General features: G+C 48.5%; 1 protein-coding gene across 1 annotated transcript in view; it reads left to right on the plus strand.

Moving 5' to 3' along the window:
* LOC138300481 (lysosomal acid lipase/cholesteryl ester hydrolase-like) overlaps positions 1 to 10,185 on the plus strand; it is a 73,279-nt gene extending 63,094 nt beyond the window's left edge. The window contains exons 8-10 of the mRNA XM_069239898.1: positions 1,300 to 1,371; positions 4,041 to 4,112; positions 6,717 to 10,185. Coding sequence (XP_069095999.1) covers positions 1,300 to 1,371; positions 4,041 to 4,112; positions 6,717 to 6,950 — 378 coding nt within the window. The 3' untranslated portion in view covers positions 6,951 to 10,185. The remainder of the gene's footprint in view (positions 1 to 1,299; positions 1,372 to 4,040; positions 4,113 to 6,716) is intronic.
* Positions 10,186 to 22,614: the final 12,429 nt, after the last annotated feature.

The raw sequence follows: 22,614 nt of genomic DNA on the forward strand, positions 1-22,614 counted from the left end.
CGGATGTTAAGTGACATATTTCATGAGTAGGAGTAGTCTATACAAGGAGGTAATGCAGTCTGACTCAGTTTGACAGACGAGAGCCAACCTGCAAGGGTAGTGCTGACTCAGGGGTTCTACAGCCCACGATCCATGCACCAGCAGTGACACCTCATTTTAATCTGTGAACAACTGCAAAGTAGAAGTGGTTGCATCTAACTGACAAGCTGTGTGTGGTGCATCTAAACACTGTAGGAGATGGAGGTGTAACAGATCAATTCTTGTTGAAGTTGCAGCATAGGGTTAAAGTTTTCCCCAAGGTACTTTACTTTGAATTAATATCGGGGTGTCGGTGCTTCTTAGTATATGGTGGATATAATGTATATTACTGTCAGCTGAAAGTGGTTGTATACCTGTTTTTTTTTTAGGCAGACATAATAGAGTGAAATTTATTGGTGTATGCCACTCATTTCTGTGAAGACACTATGGGCCTAATTACGAGTTTGTCAGACGGTTTAGGCCGTCTGCCGAAATTCCGATGGGGAGGTTGCCGCTATAATAGCTACCACCCGCCAGCCCCATTAAGAGTTTCCCGCTAGGCCGGCGAGCGAAAACCTGAGTATACGCCCGCCGGCCTGGCAGGAAACAACCTACAGCATTGTCTCCAGCTCATAATCGAACAAAGCAGACAGAGAACATTGCAATGGTGCTGGCCAGGGGGGCCCTGCACTGCCCATGCAGGGGCCCCCCCTGCACCCGTTCTCCGCCAGCCTTTTCATGGCGGTGCTACCGCCATTAAATCGCTGGCGTAGAACGAGGTCGTCATCCCCAGGGCAGCGCTCCCCTGGTGGATTTGGACCACCACAGCCGGCAGACCACCGTGATCTCTGATCCTGGCGGTCCGACCGCGGCACGACCTCTGTGGTCATAATGTGGCACTCGGACTGCCGCATTGGCGCTGGTCCGACTGCCACCGAGAGCCTGGCGGTCAAGACTCGTAATGACCACCTGTATGTTTGCCACATACATATGCCTGCAAATCCAGCCCAAAAAGTACATGCAGCTGATCTTTCCTTAAACAGTTCCTTCAATATTCAGCATTATCGCTGCATTTATTGTAACTGGTATAACTGGTGGTAGTAGTCCCTAATTCAAACGTTACTTTCATGTATTCACAGTTTTTGAAAATAAGCACTTACGTGTCAAATCAAATGCTTTTTTAAACAGTCGCTACTTTTTTGCCCAAAAACCTTTTGAATGCACAAATCTATACAGGGCGAGAAAAAATAATGTTTTGCTTATCATTTGTTTTCTTTCTAGAGTCGAGTAAATGTGTATTCATCACATTGCCCAGCTGGAACATCAGTACAAAATATGGTTCATTGGGGCCAGGTAATTCTTTTTTATATTTTAAATATATATTTAAAAGCACTGTTCATCATAAAATTCCCTTTGGAGATCTTTCTTGCCTCACTTTTTACAGACCAAATACTATTTTACCACTTTTGGTAAACTTTGAGTCTCATGTATGAAGTCTGGTCATTTCTTCCATTGTGTTCAGCCTCCCTCCTATTTCAGTGTTCTGTTAGGGACAAATGGTCATATCGTCCCTGAAATATGTAATAAGGTCTTTTATGCCAAGCATTTAATGTAGAGTTCAAATATCTGAGAAAAATCTAGAATGCAATCTTTGCTGGGTCTCTCATGGTTTCTGCCAATAAGGACAAGTAAGCCTGCAGTACCAATGGCAGAAAATGTGGCATATTTAAGCATAGGGAATAGCTTTAACTCCTGATCTAAGAAGGTGGCACTCAGTTTGGGCTTGCCTCTTCAGCTTGTTGTTAGGTACAGTTTACGATACATGGACCCACCTCTAGAATCAACCAATACATCTGTTTTTAACTTGACAGTGTGATCCCCTGAATGTGGATTGACCTGAATGAGACTGAATTCTGCAGCTGTCTGCTTTCACTTCTATATGGGTTCCTGTAATATTCTTTCTGTAGCTTTGCCATCCCCAGAGGCCACTGTGGATTTTGACCGCTTTTAACAAAATTTGAAAACTAAAATGCACCGTACGTGTGTGTGTAGCCTCCAATGAAAGAGAACCCATGACAGCTCATACCCTATAGTTTTTTTCAATAAAAATTATATTGGTACAGTTTATAGTTGTTCATACCTTGGTCACAGATTTTCAAAGCTGATGGGCAAAATCACACTGAAGAGGATCGCGCGAACTACATTGTGTCCACTGTATTGATAGAAAGGTACTGAAAACTAAGATTATGGAAAGAAAATGTATATTTTCCTTGTTGACTTCTAGGAAAGAAGCGTTTGTCCTACTGCTGTTCTGAATCTTAATTGTGGGCTTTTTTTTCACAAGTCCCCTCCCCAGCCTCTGAGAAAAACTAAGTAGTTAGGTATAGAGACTTATGTTCTGTTCTTGGATCTGTGTGATCTCTTCTATCAGTCCTTATTGGCCCCCCTTCCCTTTTACCTTCTCCTGCTTGGGTTCAGCTTTTATTAGATATCCTACAAGATGAATTAGTTTGCTAGAGGTGGGGGTATGTTGATGGAAGACGGGGTACCCACCAGGAGTGGTTGCTTCACTAGAGACGGGAGACTGTAGGAATCTTTCAGAAAGTAGACGGTACTGATTTGGGGTGCCTGCACTTCTGAATTACTTGGTTTGGAGGCGGTAGATGTGTCTTGGGAAACAACTTCTGCACAGAAAGCAAGCCCAGTTTCATTTGGGCGTTTGGGATGCTGGGAATGGGTTAGGATTTTCCCTAAGCAATGGGGCATTCCATCACCCTCCAGTGACTTCCACATTGTGCAGTGCCAATCCTTCTGGTCGAAGCTTCACTCTACCAAGATTGATGGCTCTGCCAGTGACTATACCACAACAACTTCCAGATTGGAAAAGAGTCCTTCACTAGGGTTAAACTGTGGGTAGTGCACGTAGTGTCAAGTAGCGCAAGACTTGCACCAATTTCATGCTTTTGAACATCCCAATGATTTTTGCACACAAACTACTTAAAATACTGCTTCCTTAGAATCACGGCTTATCCTCATGAAGAGTTCATTGTGGACAACCAAAGTCTTTGCACCACCTTTATACCCTAGGATTATGTGGACTAATCCTTTTTGGCCAGAAAGAATTTAAAACTCAGATGTACATCTGGTGCATCATTCAAAGGTGAGGATGATGTGATGATGGACAGTTGCGTCTGCTCTTTGCCATTTTTTTGAGCAAGGTTCTTCCTGATGCTTGCATGGAGGAGTTATTGCAATTCTGCTTTTATGTGGAAAGACTCTGTGGGTAACATTATCTTCTCAATGGGCATGAATAAATGTATTCTCTTTCTTGCCTCTAACAAGGGCAAGTACATTTTGAACAGAGGGTCCAAGTAATGGATGATCATAGAAAGTTCCCTTGACTATTTAATATGGTTGATTCCTCCAGAGTTGGGCTAAGGTACATTTTGGAGCAGACTGGAGGTACATGCTGAAAAATTAAAACTTTTCGGCTAATAGAAATCCAACAACATTTATAATAGTTGTATTAACTCGGAGTCAGTAATGCATAAGGCTATCAACATCATCAGATTTGAGGCTCCAATATACATGTCGTACTAGTGCAGTTGATTAGAAAAGACACTTGCAGCAAAACTGTCATATCTTTAGCCTTTGTTTTATTTACTTTCTTACACAGTCTTTTTGTGAGAATAAATGTTTCACTCCTGTTGTTCATAGGTCTGGGCTTTCACAAGCCTATATAAGCTCATGTCTCATTTAATCATAGTAGTCCCTGCCATACCAGAGCCTGCAATAGATTAGTCTTGATGCGGGCTGCTGAGTAGTATGGGGAAGTTTGGATGCGGATGTCTGACTTATTTGCAATTGATTAAAGCTGTCGAATTTTTAACAGGTCTCGCAGGTTTCCACAAAGAACTCTCTTCAATATACAATTGTTTGTGTTTATTGTTTTTCTGCAAAAGTAAAATTCGATGTTGTGCATATTTAAAATGATGCATATTTTGTACTTTGTGTTATTGTAGGCCGTGCGGACGGGTGTGCTGCAGGCTTTGGACTACGGGAGCAAGGATAAAAACATGGCTCATTATAATCAGGTAAACTGATTAGGATTACTAAGAAAATGAAACGATGTATGAGGTTATATTTTTCACACAGTTCAAAGATGTGTCGATTTCCACACATGACAAAATCTGGGTGACAGTATTCTACATCGCATTGATGAAAAGAACTATGGGCCAGATGTAGCAAAGGTTTTTACCCATTCTGTGTCTATGGGAAAAAGTGTTCGTACATATGGCCCCAAGTGTCATAGACACTTCTTTTTCATTCAGGTTTGAGTTAGAATAATTACCAGCTCTGATGCTCCTGGAGCCTTTCTAATTAAAACTGCAGAAAGGTGGGTCGCCCGCGGTCTTTAGGATTTTTCTTGTTATGGTGCTTTGGGTAGCAAGCACATATAGCCGTGAAAACTCCAGTGCGGCAGGACACAATTATTTTTAACATGCACATTTACTTAAAATGCCCCATGAAAGAACTTCCATGATGCTTACTCAGATTTTCTGTTTTTTTTGTCTAATTCGAATATTGTGCCTTACAGCTACCAGTTGCTTTGAGTGATTGTGGTATAGTTCTGTAAAACCCTCCCCTTGTGCCTGACCCGTGCTAAGGAAGAGAGAGGGGGGGGTAATCAAACCCCTCTTTATCCCTACACAGTCCTGTTTGTCACTTACACCCACCATCATACTCCTTTCCTGCGTTATCCTAAATATTAAAAAACCTTTGTTGGTGTTGTTGCTTCTGATTTTATTAACTTTTCAACAGTAAGAATGTGCCGCCTGTTAATACTTTCATGCATCAAATTCTCCTTAGCCCCACTGACCACCCTTTGGTGCTTCTGAGGGCTCTTATCCAATGCTATCATTAATTGTTTCTTTTAACTTTACCTTCACACCTCCTTAATTCGATCCCTTTTGGTGTTCTGTATTGGTGGCCACTCGTGGTTTGATTAGCCAGTTTTCAAAGTTGTCTTGATTGACCTTGAAAATGCTCACAAGTTCCCGCCCCTTCACCATCACTGCTTTGATTTACTGTTTTTTTTTTTACATCTATTCAACCATCGACACTTCTTCCTTTCATTTATTTTATCTTGTACCTGACGCCTGCCCCTGTTTTTCCTTTGTTACTGATCGTAAAGCAGATTCTTTCTGCCTGGAAATTTCATGTCACCGGTAACCTTTTCTGTCAGGGTTTTCATGAAGGTGCTACCGCTGCTGAAACCCTGGCAGAAAGCCGACTCTTTATACCGCCGGCGGTCTTCAGTGGACTGCCGGGTCAGAGATGCTAAGCTCCGGCCCAGCTGTCCAACCGCCCTGGCAGTACAAGCGGGGGTGTGGCGAGTTGGCAGACACCAACCCGCCACACTCATAATGTGGCAGGCCGTCAGGGTCAAAATGAGGGCCTATGTCCTGTTGTATGCACCAGGAGTTTTGCCGAGCTAGTTCTTCCTGAGTGATGTGATTTAATTTTCAGTGATGACATCGCTGAGCAACGGTCACATGACATAATTTCTAGTGACAGCAATATTATGCTAGTTTTTCATTTTGAAATTTGAAAAATGTTACCTGTTTTGTCACAGATGTTGGTATGTATGCCTTCACCATCCAAAATGCATCTGTTTCACCAGGAACTGCGATTCATTCAGGCCCTACTGTACTTCACAGGTTGAGTTGATTGCCTCCATAACACGGGAGTGGTCTTTTCAAACCAATATCTTCTTCCTACTGTGTAAAACAGCTAAAACACGAACTGGTTCTTCACCACGCCTACTTATTGCCTGTTATTACTATGTAGTATACTTAAACATGTTTGCAAATGTAAGTCTGTGGCTGTGTCGCAAAGTATCTTAATGTAATTGAAAATGAGTAGGTGTTACATAGTCGGGTGTTATTATTCACAAAAATAATTCTTAACTAAAGTTTTAAGTTACTTTTTGGTGGTAAACAGAAGTTTACAAACAAATGTATCTTTTTGTGCCTGCCAGGAAATCACACAGGGATTAAATCTATATAGTATTCTGGATTTTCTTCCATGAATGCCGCCAATCTGTAGCAGAAAAATCCCACTCAAGGGGTGGGAAATAGAAATTCTAAAGCATGGTTTACCTCGGAAATTTGGGAACATTGACAAACATTTATGTTTATGGGCATTCTCAAACTCCTCTCTGACCACATTTTTCCATGGAAATTTTTTAAGATTTCCTGAGCCAGGGTCTGGAGTAAATAACTCAATTTCCAGAATGGAAATCAGCACAGATCAACCTTGAACCTTCAGGGGTTGTACAGATAGGACCTCTTCGTGGGGAAATATTTTCCCTACAGAGAAAAATAAATAAATGTGTACTGGTACAGGAGGCTCTTCTCACTCTGTGCAGAATTCTCAGATATGTAAAACTGCACTGAGGGAATAGGATCCTTTGGGGGAAGGTGTATGCCACTCCCTTAAACAGGCCTGGAAGCCTGTGCCTGGCGCTGCTTTCAGACATATTTTTGGGAATATTGGTGAATTCCGAAAAACACAGCAGTATTTTTGGACAGAGATCTAAATCTTCGGCCATACTTCATTTTTTATAAGGCTATAAAATAAAACAGTGTGGTAAGATTGCATAGTTCTCTAACAATTCAACTGTTCTTTTATTTCAGACCACCCCTCCTGTCTACAAAGTCAAGGACATGATGGTGCCAACTGCAATCTGGACCGGTGGGCATGATTGGCTGGCAGATCAGAAAGATGTAGCCATGTTACTTACTCAAGTTACTAACTTGGTGTTCCACAAGGAAATCCCAGAATGGGAACACCTGGACTTTATTTGGGGTCTTGATGCCCCTGAGCGCATGTACAATGACATTTTGAACATGATTAAGAAATTTTCTTAGCATTCCATTACATTGGATGTCATTATAGGGGCACAGTTAACGGGATAGAGGGACAGTTATGATACTTTGAAATACTTGCCTTCTCAAAAAAATGAAGAAATAAGGACTTGCCTTCAATATCTCCTACTAAAGGTTTCATCTCCTACCGTTTGATCTGTGAAATGATATAGTTCACATACAGGAGGTTAAAGAAATATTGAATTTGAGACACCTATGGGGCTTTGCGTTGTTCACTGGAAAGATATCTACACTTGATTGGCTAAAAGTCCTACATTTTAAGAGATTACTGCTGTAAGGTTCAGTTATCTGTTAGTTTTGAAGTTAAAATAACTTCATTATGACAAAAGAAGTTCTTTTTGTAAAATATCCAGTAGCAATAATGGCCCCTGCTTTAAGAATTACCTGTTTATCATTGCTTTATTCAGCTTTTCTCTGTACCACCTTTGGTCACTAGCGCATTTGTTGACCAGAATATGCTTGACAAGTGACCCCAAAACCATTATAGCACCTGTCACCTCTCCACCGTCCCTTCCTGCCCCAAGGATGCCATGTTGGCTGACAACCCAAAACCTTCCTGTCTCGGTACGTCCTGATGAGGACAGATATATATGGTAACGAAGCTTGTGAAATGCTCCTTTTTTTTGATGATTTTATTAAAAGAGTTGACCTTATGGATTATAAATCCTGTCCGAGACAATACTGAACTAACTGTAATGAAACGTGCCTTAAGCTGATAATGTCTCCGAGCTGCCATCTCTTGAAGTGTTTTCTAGTGTCATCGACACACATAGATGTCTATGATGGACTTATTGAATAGCCTGCAAAACACATCTGCATATTTTTACCTTTTCCTGTCACCAGTATTTTATAATCCTGTGCCCCGATATGCCATTTGCAGACGTCATTTCGAAGAATACTTACTGTTGCCTTAGGAAGCACTTATTCCCCATAAATACTTGTCACAAAAGGAAGCCTTGAAGTAAAAGTATTCAAAAACTTTGATTGAAACTGCAGGTCTGTGTAGCTAAACAAGCACTGTTTCAAGCAGAAAACAGTACTTCTGTCTGGAGCTAACACAGCAAGAAACAATCATTTACACGACATTTGATGGTATTTGTGCACCTACCTTTTGGTTCCATGATATTCCATTGCACAAACCAGCTGATGGAGATGAATGCACTCCTATATGGAAATACAGTAAGATTCCATGGCAAAGTGGTGCTTTCTTTTTTCCCTGCGAAAAGTTTTTTTTTTTTTTTTACAAGAATGAATGGAATCTATGGATCATTGCAATGAAGTAGGACAAATTCAGTACTTGGGGTAAATGTGCTTGACATTCTACATGCTACAGGTTTCCTTGCATTGGGACTGTAACAAACTTGGGTGCAAGGTGATGTCATTGCAGTATTGACAAATGTCACTCCACGTGTGGATTGTCCATGTATTGAGGGTTCTTCTTGCAGTCATCGCCATCACTCTGAGATGTGTGTGAAAAAGATTCTCCTTTTTGTCAGCCAATATATCGTATTTAAACTAGAGCTCTAAATGAAAATATCAGATGTATATATTAGGAAGGCATATTTTAATAATTTAAATTAAACAACACTGGGATCAAAGAGATTTTAACCTGCCAGAATCATGTTTAAGGAGTTCTGGTACGAATTTACAAAACTCATGAACAATCCTCATCTTTTCACTTTGTTACTGCATACATCTCAGCACCGAAGGGCCTCAGCGTACTTGCTCTTATTCAGTTCCCTGTTTTATGGGGCCCTGAAGGGGCTGTGACCTCTCATCAACACATTCCATTCACTCCAACTCTGAATACATAGGCCCCAAACTTTCAACCCAAATAGTTTTTTCTACTTCCGTTATTATACTGTTTCCTCACAGGTGCTCAGTCTATCAAGTGAAATGCTAACAGTAGTGATAAAATTAAAATTTTTGGGGTTTGAATGCCAGTGGTGGATATTGGCTGGATTTTTGTTATTAACGTCACAGGAAGGCGTGGCGCAGTGGAGGAAGTGGTCTGAGGAAATTTAAGTACTGGATAGTGAAATGTGTGAATTTCCACAGCCCATCTCTGGATACTACTTAGCCACATTGTGACTGTGCTTAGTAACACTTTGAACATTTTACCAGGCACTTACGTTCTCGAATAATCCTGAACTGTGCCCATAACATTATAGAAAATACACTTAAAAATGTGAAAGACTATAAATGCTCTGTGAGATTCAGTTTAGAATACTACAATGCTCAAGTTCTGATCATTACTTAAGCTTTTGATTTTCTGTATTTTATTTTAGATTCTCTAAGTTTTAGTTTTTACTTTAGTTTTTTTTAGCTTTTGCCTTTCCCATAGAGCTGTACGGAAAGCACCACTTCTTCTCTGAGAATTTGGCTTTAGCCCCTACTGTGATATGTCTGCTATAACCACTGTGGGCAGCTGTTGTGTCTTCATCTGAGAAAAAGCAGATTTTCACTATGTATGTCAGCGGTGAATAGAGAATGTTTTAAAAGGAAAGCCTAACTTTTCATTTCCCATAAGCAAAAATACAAATAGTAAATTAGCTCTTTATAGAACTGCATTAAATAAATGAGTAAAAGGCCTTATTCTTAACCAAGAAGTTGCCTAGCTATGCAATGTATGCGGCATTCTGGCATTGTGGATCCATACTCAAAGAATCAATTGTACCTAGTCGTCTCAAAGTGATCGTCCTGATTGCTGAATCTGCTGTTCCCTAATTTTTGGGAAAACATTGCTTTGGGTCCTCAGTCCAAATGTGTTTTTTGTACATGATGTGAATGTGTCCTGAAGAAATTAGGGCTATTCTTCTTTCATCCTCTGGGTTGTCTGCCTAGTTTTACCCATTGACTCTAGTTACTTACTTGGGGAAGTTGTATTCACTTTTCTAAATTTATGGAGGAATTGTACCTATAAAAGATGTTGGTTTTTATTAGCATATGAATATGTGATTTGTTCATGGTGTGCTGGCAAGCTCTTTCATTTTTTCTGTTGCATTTTACAGAGAACTACTGTTTTTTCTACCACTAGAAACGTATCAATAAGGTTTCAGACTCAGGAATTACAATAAGTGTTACTCTTAAACCAAAGACATAACTGTTAACTGTATTTTTTTTTAATGAGCAAAACAACCATGAACCGTCAGTCTAAGTACAACTTTACAGTTTGTATACAGTTATTTTCAATAAAACTAACAGTTTTCAGATTCTCTTTCTTGCTGTACGTGTGACCTGTCATCTTTGGCTGGAGAAGCCGATCGCACTCTACCTTCATGGTTGGGAATTTATGGGGCAGTCTTTCAGCACAGTTAGTGATGCACTTTTTTCACACTGATATTAATATTGATTCAGACTGGTTCAGGATATTTGGCATCACAAAATCATAGCGCCAGTCAATTATCCAGTAAGTAAAAAGCATTGGTGGTGCTTATTCTGGATACTCTGGATATGGGTATTGTGGTGTCTTGGTTTGATTGTTACACAAAGCTCAGTATTGGTCATAATAATCTGATAGTAGGTGCTAAACATTCATTGGTTGCTTGTATATTCTACTTTGGAATGTATCAGCGAGACATTTGAATCTTGCTCAGTTGTATGTCGTCACCTGGACCTTTCTAGTGTATCCTGTACCTTTCTTGTTCAATAATTCATATGAACAAATATATGTTGGATGGATGCTTTACTTCCACAGGACTGTATTTACCAAAGCTAAAAAAAAATACTGATTCCCCAGTGTATATACTAAGTGTAGAAATACGCTACTTTTCTTCATTCTGTAGGTCCGTTTGAGGGCTTAAAGTGCAACGTGAATAGGAGTTTCCCCACTACTCGGAATGAGCATCTTTGTTTTTAGTAGTACATGAAAGTACCAAAGGATCTTTCATTGCGCTAATTTTATAAAGGATCCTTAGAGCCCAGTTCCATGCATTATAAAAACTTGCAATAAGATAAATTACACAAGAGAAAATATGTGGTGACTTTTTGTTCCAGCGAATACATTTTGCATATGATTAGGACAGCGGATAGGTTCCAATTTCAATTGAATATATTGCTGCCACTATCCAATCAAGAAGGGGTTAAGGAAGAAGTAATGTCAAACCTCGAACGCACAGGTTGGAAACGAAACATTTTTGTAAAGTAAGTGGTGCTATATGCCATATTTATTTAGGATACCAAAGAAATCTGATTGCCCAGCATAAAGCCAATGGATTAATACTGATACCTGCACAGTATCCAGAGCCAGTCTAGAGTGGGAAAGGTGTAGCTTGAGAATCCCCCTGTTGCTAGGTTTCTGGTGTTTTTAGCATATAACATAATCTGGGGACAGTCAGCACTGTTGTAAAAACCAAGCTTAAAGGATGCAGAAAACAAAGTTGGTTGATGGTTGATGCCCTTTAAAGTGGGATAAGATGTGTGGAAGTGAGGATCCACGAGAGACGCCTTGTGAGGAGTGCAGTCTGTGACTGAGGGGGAAGAGGTACTGTTAAAGGTTTGGTAGAGAGGAACTGTTGAACCATTCATGGAATACACCATGGACCCCCCATATGCTTTATTCACCCTACAATATGGAGGTTTGAAAGTGTCAAATGCTACTGATGAATCTTATAAAATCAATGCATTTAGACCACTTTAATCCTATGTGCAGAGCAGGTCTCCAAGTAGCTAAATCAATTCTGACTTCTGAATGGAATCCCTGGCCCAACCTTGGTAGCTTGATTTTAGCAGCAAGGTTTTGCATGTGGCACGTGGACCATGTGCAATAAACTACCAACAAAATAGAGATAAGAAATATTGATTATAAAATAAAAAAGTAAATGAGTAAAATGGCACACATCTCAAGTAACTACAATTCATGCCCTACAATAACTATACTTGCTCCCTCGCTATAAATTGGTATTTACACCACATTTTGGGAGTCATGTCATCTTTTATGACATCATTGACTATATTACTGCAGCATTTCCAATAAAATTATTGATGAGAAAACGGTGCATGGCGGAGGCTCGAGTTATAGCTACCTTAGGGCACAAGTTATAGTTACTAGTGATAACCATAACTATAACTGCTGAAATCCTATGGTTTGTGTGAGGAAATTCAGAACCTAACTATAACATCACTATCACTATAACCTTTGTTTTTTTTTTTTTAGCATGAAAAAAAAAAAATATATATATATATATATATACATATATATATACATATATATATATATATATATATATATATATATATATTTTAGCGTTGTCATCCTTCGCAGGAATCAGTGGTCTTCGAGGTAGATGAATCTTTGGACCCAGTAAGTAGTGGGGTAGAACCATCAACAGAACTTTAATACCACCCCAAACAACTTAAACACAATGACCAATGTGGCCATGGTTGGAAAACTCCAATCAGGGAATAAAGTGAAAAATGTATTACAAACACAAGTTGAAAGTCATATAGACAATGTGTAAAATCAAGTTATAAAGATACATAATCACCAAGGTTGCCAAAGGAGTCTAAATAGATTTAGACAAACCAACATTACAAAAACCTAGGCATTCAAGAAGAATAATGCATAACATCAACAAAAATATCTGAGATACTGAAATATCGGGTTGCTCAGAGTTAACAATCATTGGTCAATTCAAATTAGCAGAGTCAAATATCTTTGGCTGGGCACAGGTCAACGCTACAACTAACGAAATCAGGGAAATACATGTGTGGGGAGAAACACATGCAGGCAAAATACCAAAAGCATACAAAAGGGCAAAAATAATTTCGAAAAACATAGGCCCTCATTCTGACCCTGGCGGTCGGTGATAAAGTGGCGGCCAAGCCGCCAACAGGCCGGCGGTCTAAAATATGCAATTCTGACCCAACACAGCCCGCCAACTTAACACTCCGACCGCCACAGCGGTACAAACAAACAGCGCGGCGGTTCCCGCCAACAGCCCGGCGGCAGACAAAGTACCGCCCACCCTATTACGACCCACCAATCTGCCACCTTTTCCGGGGCGGGAGCACCGCCGATAAGAACACGGCGGAAACAGACTACGAACGGGAAAACGCTCACCTCTACGCACTCCACGCGAGATTCCGGCAGTATGGAGCCAGAATTACAGGTCATCCCCGCACTCCTATTCCTCCTCATATACCAGGAGCACGCCCGGCGGCGCGGATGACATCGGTGAGTACTGCACCTACGACACAGGGGAGGGAAAAGATTACCGGCACACACCCACCCACCCACACCCACTACAACACACACATCAATGCATTTCCACAGATCACTGTCACAACCCACAAACCACCCCCCTCCGAAATAATGCAAAGACCAAAAGAAGAGATCATAAACGGGCAGATATATTGAAATATGTACGCCATTAATCCCAAAAAATAAATAAACTATGTACAAAATATATACAGCTACTAAATGTAGTCCAACCACTGTCCGTGGATCACAGGGGTCCTGTGCAAAGGGGCAAGGCCCAGTCCCACGACAAGAACTCCACGGAGAGAACACTGCAGGGGCATCAGAAAGAAAATAGGACAGGCACCTCAGGGGGAAGGGAAGGGGGGGCACCTCAGCCACTTGAGTCCACGACGCCAGATCCACGAGGGGACTCCATGACCACTGGGCCATCCTGGGGAGAGCAAAGCCACAGTCCACACAGTCCATACAGTGGGTGGCCTGCCCACTGGGCCATCCTGGGGAGAGCAAAGCCACAGTCCATACAGTCCATACAGTGGGTGGCCTGCCCACTGGGCCATCCTGGGGAGAGCAAAGCCACAGTCCATACAGTCCATACAGTGGGTGGCCTGCCCACTGGGCCATCCTGGGGAGAGCAAAGCCACAGTCCAAACAGTCCATACAGTGGGTGGCCTGCCCACTGGGCCATCCTGGGGAGAGCAAAGCCACAGTCCATACAGTCCATACAGTGGGTGGCCTGCCCACTGGGCCATCCTGGGGAGAGCAAAGCCACAGTCCAAACAGTCCATACAGTGGGTGGCCTGCCCACTGGGCCATCCTGGGGAGAGCAAAGCCACAGTCCATACAGTCCATAGCAAAGCCACAGTCCATACAGTGGGTGGCCTGCCCACTGGGCCATCCTGGGGAGAGCAAAGCCACAGTCCATACAGTCCATAACAGACCCCACTGCCACTGGAGGAGGCAAGTTGGCCAGAGGACATCCTGCAGCCCTGCCCGAGATAGATCCTGCCCTGCCACGTCTGCCAAAGGGCCAGCGGTTCTTGCCCTGAAGGGCCCAGTTCAGCGGTTCTTGAGACGGCGGGGCCCAGTTCAGCGGTTCTTGAGACGGCGGGGCCCAGTTCAGCGGTTCTTGAGACGGCGGGGCCCAGTTCAGCGGTTCTTGCCTTGAAGGGCCCAGTTCAGCGGTTCTTGCCTTGAAGGGCCCAGTTCAGCGGTTCTTGCCTTGAAGGGCCCAGTTCAGCGGTTCTTGAGACGGCGGGGCCCAGTTCAGCGGTTCTTGAGACGGCGGGGCCCAGTTCAGCGGTTCTTGCCTTGAAGGGCCCAGTTCAGCGGTTCTTGCCTTGAAGGGCCCAGTTCAGCGGTTCTTGAGACGGCGGGGCCCAGTTCAGCGGTTCTTGAGACGGCGGGGCCCAGTTCAGCGGTTCTTGAGACGGCGGGGCCCAGTTCAGCGGTTCTTGCCTTGAAGGGCCCAGTTCAGCGGTTCTTGAGACGGCGGGGCCCAGTTCAGCGGTTCTTGAGACGGCGGGGCCCAGTTCAGCGGTTCTTGCCTTGAAGGGCCCAGTTCAGCGGTTCTTGAGACGGCGGGGCCCAGTTCAGCGGTTCTTGAGACGGCGGGGCCCAGTTCAGCGGTTCTTGAGACGGCGGGGCCCAGTTCAGCGGTTCTTGAGACGGCGGGGCCCAGTTCAGCGGTTCTTGCCTTGAAGGGCCCAGTTCAGCGGTTCTTGCCTTGAAGGGCCCAGTTCAGCGGTTCTTGAGACGCCGGGGCCCAGTTCAGCGGTTCTTGAGACGGCGGGGCCCAGTTCAGCGGTTCTTGCCTTGAAGGGCCCAGTTCAGCGGTTCTTGCCTTGAAGGGCCCAGTTCAGCGGTTCTTGAGACGGCGGACGGTCTATGGCCAACTGCTAAATGCCTGGTGGTGCCCTCCTGGGCAGCGGGGATGGTGCTCCTTCACTGCCCACCTGGGCTGTGGGTGGTGGGGCCCTCCTGGCCAGCTGGGCTGGGTCCTCCCTGGGCAGCGGCTATGGGGCTGGTGGGCTCTCCCGGGGCAGCTGTGCCGGTTCCTCCCGGGGCAGCGGCTATGGGGGTTGTGGGCTCCTCCTGGGCAGCAGGCCTGCTGCCTGACCTCTCCAACTTGCTGCCCTTGCCCTCCTTAGTCGTCGGCCTGTGGCCCTTTCCTCCCTTTGGAGCTGTGGCTGGTGACTGTCTCTGGGTGGTGTCCGGGGGGGATGTAGAAGGCGGGCTCCTGCGGCGCCCCTTCCGCCTTCTGCTCCTCTTCCCAGGGGGTGGGCTGGCTGTCCCCTTGCTGCTGGGCGAAGATCCAGACATGCGGGCTGGCGGGCTCCAATACCCCTGCACCCTTGTCAAGGGGGCTGCAGGGCTGGTGGTGGCTGAGGTGCTCTTCTTACCCCGACGAGAAGGAGGGGGGGGCTCAGGGTCAGGAAAGAAGTTAGTAGTGGCGAGGAAGAGCTTCTTGGGACAATGGAGAGTGGTAGGTACAGTGGGAATGGGAGTGGAGGGAGAGGATGTGGTTGTAGGTGAGTCACGTTTGCTGTCTTTGGGTGCAGGTGCAGGAGGGATAGGCTGTCGTGAGGTGGATGGCTGTTGGGTGGGTGGGTGGCTGCGTTTGTGTGGTGTGGAAGAGGGGGTGACAGACACAGTGGGAGAGGACACAGGGGACGTGTAAATGGCAGTGGGGGTGGTGACTGCACGTGTGCGGACTGGAGTGGAGGGTGTGCTGGTGATGGAAACACTGGCTGATGGTGAGGTGAATGGAGGTGTGAGTGTAGACGTCACAGGGAGGGAGGAGGGAGACGAGGAGGTGGGGGTCACAGAGGTGGTAGTGACTGTTGGCATGTCTGCATCGGAATGTTGCGTGTGTGAATGTCTGCGTGATCTGTGGTGCTTATGTTTGGATGAGCTTCTCTTGGGTGTTGAGGTGTGTGCAGGCTGGTCTGATGGTGTGGGTGGGACAGGCAGAGGAACAGGAGACTGGGAGGAGGGAGTTAGTAGAGGCAGGCAGGAGACAGGGACAATGGCTGCCGTCAGTGCTGAGGCCAGAGCCTGGAACGATCGCTGATGGGCAGCCTGACCCGAATGAATGCCCTCCAGGTACGTATTGCTGCGATGAACCTCCCTCTCCACCCCCTGGATGGCATTCAAAAGGGTAGTCTGCCCAACAATGAGCGTTCGGAGGAGGTCAATGACCTCCTCACTGAGGGCAGCGGGGGTAACAGGGGCAGGGCCTGAGGTGCCTGGGGCGAAGGAGATGCCCGGCTTCCTGGCAGAGCGGGCACGGGGCGAACGCTGAGGGGCTGCTGGGAGGGCGGAGATGGTGCGCTGGGTGGCGGCTGTACCTGTAATGGCGGGGGGCACGGATGGTGCCACCCCCGCAAGGGAGCCCCCTTCCGAGGACGTGTCCGTGTCGCTGCAGGGTCCAGTCGTCCCCGTCGTGGAGCTCCCCTCGCCCTCCGTCTCACTGGTCCAGTCTGACTCTGTGGCATGGCCCTCCTGGGCCATGTGAGATGCAGCTCCCTCCTGCCCCGATGCCACTTCTCCTCCGCCTGATGATGCTGATGCACACAAGCACAGAAAGACAAACAAAAAGGGGGGGGAGAGAGAAATAAAGGGATATTGAGTACATGGATCTCCGGTACAGTTAGCGGACATGACAGACACAGATGCCCCCTGCACTAAGTTGCGCACTTGGGGTCCGCTACGCATTCCGTGGAACATGCCCTACACGCCTAGAGTTGACAACTGCACCCATGGATGACACGGCCCAGGGATGGCTGTACTGACAAACTACTGAGGGTGGTGGCTGGGGACACAGGGGCTTACGGGGGTGCCCAGCCTACAGATATCGCCCTGGCCTAGGGGGACCCACAGCCCTCCTCCCCCACCCAGACACCTCCACTGCGCGACAACAGAGTAGATAATGCTTGTACTCACCCCCTTGTGTCTGCTGTGCTGCCCTCACGCGCCCATCCAATTCAGGGTAGGCCACCGCCAGGATCCGGAACATCAGGGGGCTCAGTTGACGGCAGGCACCCCGCCTACGTTGGGAGGCCATCCCCAGCAGAGACTCGGCGGTCTTCTTGGTCCCGCGGCGGATGTCCTCCCACCTCTTGCGGCAGTGGGTGCCCCGTCGATGGTGGACCCCCAGGGCCCGGACTTCCTTGGCGATGGCACGCCAAATCCCGATCTTCTCATGGGCGCGGACCTATGTGACACGTACAGGGAGGGAGAAATACCACGTTCAAGTTACTCAGCATTTTCCTTTCCAGTGGCCCAACGCCCCCCATCCCCGCCAGGCCCCCCGCCAGGCCCAACATGCCCCCCATCCCCGCCAGGCTCCCCGCCAGGCCCCCCGCCATGCCCAACATGCCCCCCATCCCCGCCAGGCCCCCCGCCAGGCCCAACATGCCCCCCATCCCCGCCAGGCCCCCCGCCAGGCCCCCCGCCATGCCCAACATGCCCCCCATCCCCGCCAGGCCCAACATGCCCCCCATCCCCGCCAGGCCCCCCGCCAGGCCCCCCGCCATGCCCAACATGCCCCCCATCCCCGCCAGGCCCCCCGCCAGGCCCAACATGCCCCCCATCCCCGCCAGGCCCCCCGCCATGCCCAACATGCCCCCCATCCCCGCCAGGCCCCCCGCCAGGCCCAACATGCCCCCCATCCCCGCCAGGCCCCCCGCCAGGCCCCCCGCCATGCCCAACATGCCCCACATCCCCGCCAGGCCCCCCGCCAGGCCCAACATGCCCCCCATCCCCGCCAGGCCCCCCGCCAGGCCCAACATGCCCCCCATCCCCGCCAGGCCCCCCGCCAGGCCCAACATGCCCCCCATCCCCGCCAGGCCCCCCGCCATGCCCAACATGCCCCCCATCCCCGCCAGGCCCCCCGCCAGGCCCCCCGCCAGGCCCAACATGCCCCCCATCCCCGCCAGGCCCCCCGCCAGGCCCCCCGCCATGCCCAACATGCCCCCCATCCCCGCCAGGCCCCCCGCCAGGCCCCCCGCCAGCCCCAACATGCCCCCCATCCCCGCCAGGCCCCCAAGCCAGCCAGTGGCCCCAAATCCAGATTGAATTAAACTCACTTGTTGGTCTGGAGGACCGTAGAGTAGCGCATACTGGGGGAGGACCCCATCCACAAGTTTCTCCAACTCCTCTCCAGTGAAGGCAGGGGCCCTTTCCCCAGTCGCAGCAGCCATTGTCCCTTCCAGACCGAGGTCACAGCAACACTTGCAGTATAGGTCCTCTCCTGTGAAAGTTCAAGTCGCAAGTGGATAAGTAGATAGAAAATGGCGGTCACGTCCGCGGCGGTGTGTACCGCGGCGGTGCGTCCCGCCACCGCCGGCGCCCTTCGCCATTGGCTCCTGAAACCCATAGGCTTCAATGTTAACCAATGCGGCTTCGCGCCGCGGTCTTCGCCCGCCGCCCGCCGCGGTGTGCCACGCCAGCGCATTGACCTCACATCCCATTGTCACACTTCACAGGTCAGGCAGCCGCCATTTCCAGGGCCCACATGGCTCAATTTCAACTGCGTCACACAGGCCTAGGCCTTGCATAGCCACTCAGACACGCCATTCACTGCATAGAGAATCGTATACTGTGCTAGCTGTGAGTACGTACCTGTGGGTTGCCTGACTGTGTGCTCCATGTTGTCCTTCCTAGGCACCGTCCGCTGGGTTGGGCGAGGAGACGGATGAATCCTCCCGTGTACCGACCGCTGGTGGACCTGTCGACAATGGAAGAACGCCACATTATCCTGACCTACCGTCTTAACCGTGCCACTATCCATGAACTGTGTGCCCAGCTGGAGCCCGACCTGATGTCCCCCATCCGCCAACCCACAGGGATTCCCCCTCTGGTGCAGGTCATGTCAGTACTACATTTCTTGGCAAGTGGGTCATTTCAGACAACCGTGGGAATTGCTTCCGGGATGTCTCAGCCCATGTTTTCAAAGGTGTTATCCAGAGTGTTGTCTGCCCTGATGAAATCCGTGAGGAACTACATCATTTTCCCTGAGGTGGGCGAATTGGCTACAGTGAAGGGTGATTTCTACGCCCTTGGACATATTCCCAACGTAATTGGTGCCATTGATGGGACCCATGTGGCTTTGGTTCCCCCAAGAGACAGGGAGCAGGTGTACAGGAACAGAAAAAGTTACCATTCAATGAACATCCAGGTGGTGTTTGGCTGACCAGTACATCTCGCATGTAAATGCCAAATTCCCAGGGTCAGTGCATGACGCCTACATCCTCAGGAATAGCAGCATCCCTTACGTGATGGAACAGCTACAGAGACACCGTGTATGGCTAGTGGGGGACTCTGGGTACCCCAACCTGTCGTGGCTACTGACCCCAGTAAGGAATCCCCGGACCAGGGCAGAGGAACGGTACAATGAGGCCCATGGGCGTACTAGGAGGGTGATCGAACGCACCTTTGGCCTCCTAAAGGCCAGGTTTCGCTGCCTGCATATGACCGGTGGATCCCTAATGTACTCACCTAAGAAGGTGTGTCACATCATCGTGGCCTGCTGCATGCTTCACAACCTGGCTTTGCGCCGCCAGGTGCCTTTCCTGCAGGAGGATGGTCGAGACGGTGGTGTTGTGGCAGCGGTGGAACCTGAGGAGAGTGACGAGGAGGAAGACGACGGGGCTGAAACAGACAACAGGGACAGAATCATTGAACAGTACTTCCAATAGGACACAGGTAACATTTCAAAGATAATTTAGTAAATGTTAACTACTCTGCAGCATCTCTGCTGCCTGTCTATTTGCCCCAGTGTATGATGACTGAGTTGTGGCTTTTCCCTCCCTATTTCAGATCTGGGGTCCCCACTACGAGTCCTGTGCTTCGTTTCCCCATGGACTACAGCTTTGTGGCAGCTGTTTGTTGACTTCACCATGTACAAGGACATATTTGCACTGTCATGTCAATTACAATCTATTGAAATCACAGCCAGACTCCTGATATTTTGGTGCAAAATAGGTGTTTATTTCAGTGCTCAAAATGGGATGGGTGGTTTCAAGTGGGTGGGGGCTATGGTGAAGGAATGTCCATGGCAGAGTCCAGAGTAACAGTCACACAGGTGCATTGTCCAGAGGCCTGTGGAGAGATGGAGCATGGGCAGTTCGAGGATGGACAGGGTGACAATGTGGGACAGTGGGATGACATCAGGTGGTATCCATTGCTGGCGGGGGTCTTGACATCCTACTCTGTCTTGCGAGATCTCAGGGCCCTCTTGCGGGGTGGTTCTTCTCCTGCAGGAGGTGGGGGTCTGGTGGGCTGCTGCTGTGCGGGGGCCTCCTGTCCACTAGCGCCGGCGGAGGTGGATGGCTGTTCTTGGTCCAGGCTAGTGGCAGGGGCCCTTGGGTGTTGTTCAGTGTCCGCCCTGCTGTTTACGAGGTCCTGCAGCAGCCCTACCATGGTAACCAGGGTGGTGTTGATGGCTCTGATGTCCTCCCTGTACCCCCGATAGTGTTCCTCCTGCAGCACCTGGATCTCCTGGAACCGGGCCAGTACCGTCGCCATCGTCTCCTGGGAGCGGTTGTATGCTCCCATGATGGTGGTGAGGACCTCGTGGAGAGTGGGTTCCCTGGGCCTCTCCTCCCCCCCCTGTCGCACAGCTGCCCGCCGAGTTGCCCTGTTTCCCTGGGCCTCTGCCCCCTGGCCGGTGTGCCCACTACCACTGCCCCCAGGTCCCTGTTGTTGTTGGGGTGGTGGGTTATCCTGGGTGCCCTGTAGTGGTAGACACACCGCAGATTGACGCGCCCTGGAGACAGAGGCATGGGCCCGCTGGGTGGGAGCTGTGCTGGTGTTCCCAGAGGGGTTAGGGTCTATAGTGGCCTGTGCCTGTGTGAGGGGAACCGACTGTCCAGAGGTCCCCGATGGTCCGGGCTGGTCATCGGTGTCCAGATCGACAGAGCTGCTGTCATCGCTGACGGCCTCTTGGGTGGGGGGTGTGGATAATTCTGGCCCCTCCGCCGCGGTGTGTTGACGGTCGGGTCCTGCAGGGGTATAGAGGTATGGTTATAGTTTCAATGTGTGGCATATGGGTGTATCTGTGGGTTCCCGTGTCCCCAAGTGCTGGCATTCGTGTGTGGGGGCTTTGGTGAGGGTGGCTTGTGGGGGGGATGTGTATATGCATTGGGCATGCTTTGGTGATGGGTGTCCATGCTTAGTGGACGCATGCAGGCCTAGGTTTTGGGATGTGTGGGTTGTGATGGTGAGACATTGGCGGGGAATAGGTGTGCTGGGGGTGGGGGTGAGGATGGTGGTGGGGGTGAGGATGGTGGTGGGGGTGAGGGTGGGGGTGAGGATGGGGGTGGGGGTGGGGGTGAGGGTGGGGTTCGAGGATGGGGGTGAGGGTTGGGGTCTGATTTGGCATGCAGGTGGGGGGGAAGCAGTATTGAAGCTTCAACTTACCAGTATCCATTCCTCCGCCGACTCCTGCGAGGCCGTCAGGATGCAGGATGTTCAAGACTTCCTCCTCCCATGATGTGAATTGTGGGGGTTGAGGTGGGGGTCCTCCGCCAGTCTTCTGCACGGCGATGTTGTGCCTGGATACCATGGAACGCACCTTCCCCCGTAGGTCGTTCCATCGCTTCCTGATGTCTTCCCGATTTCTGGGGTGCTGTCCCACTGCATTCACCCTGTCGACAATCCTCTGCCATAGCTCCGTCCTCCGGGCAATGCTGGTGTATTGTATCTGTGTGCCGAACAGCTGGGGCTCTACACGAACGATTTCCTCCACCATAACCCTGAGTTCTTCGTCTGTGAAGCGGGGTTGTCTTTGGGGTGCCATGGGGTGGTGTGTATGATGTGTGGGGTGGAGTATGTGTATTTAAGTGAGTTGAGTGTGGTGGTGTGTGTTGTTTTGTGTGTGGATAGTGTGTGGGTGATGGTGTTGAGTGGCTGTGGCTGTTATGTTTTGGATGCTGGTGTCTCGCTCTTGTCTTCTTTACGAATTTTTAAGCGTAGGGGTTTGTGGGTGATGTGGGTGTGTGTTTTATATTGTATTGTGTGTGTGGGAGTGGTGTGTGTATGTGTATCAGGTGTGTGGGATTCAAATCGTCCAATGTGGGTGAGTTTTGTTCGTTTGTGTGTATTCTGACCGCGCCGGTGTGTCCCGCCAATGGAATACCACGTTTGAATGACCGCCGCGTGGATTCGTGGGTCGTAATGGCATGGGCGTATTTCTGTTGGCGTGGCGGTGGAGGTTTGGTCACCTCCACCTTTCCGCCGACCGCTGGTCTGGCGGTCTGTTGTGGCGTCGGATTTTCGGAGGTTTGCCTTCTGCGGGTCAGAATGACCGTGGCGGCTTTCCGCGACCGCGGCGGGATTATGGAGGATTTCTGACCGGCGGTAGGCGCCTTTTACCGCCGAGGTCAGAATGACCACCATAATCTCAGACTGCAAATCAGTAACTAATTTAATAAAAAATAAGAA

Source organism: Pleurodeles waltl, chromosome 6, assembly GCF_031143425.1.
Source record: "Pleurodeles waltl isolate 20211129_DDA chromosome 6, aPleWal1.hap1.20221129, whole genome shotgun sequence".
Taxonomy (NCBI): Eukaryota; Metazoa; Chordata; class Amphibia; order Caudata; family Salamandridae; genus Pleurodeles; species Pleurodeles waltl.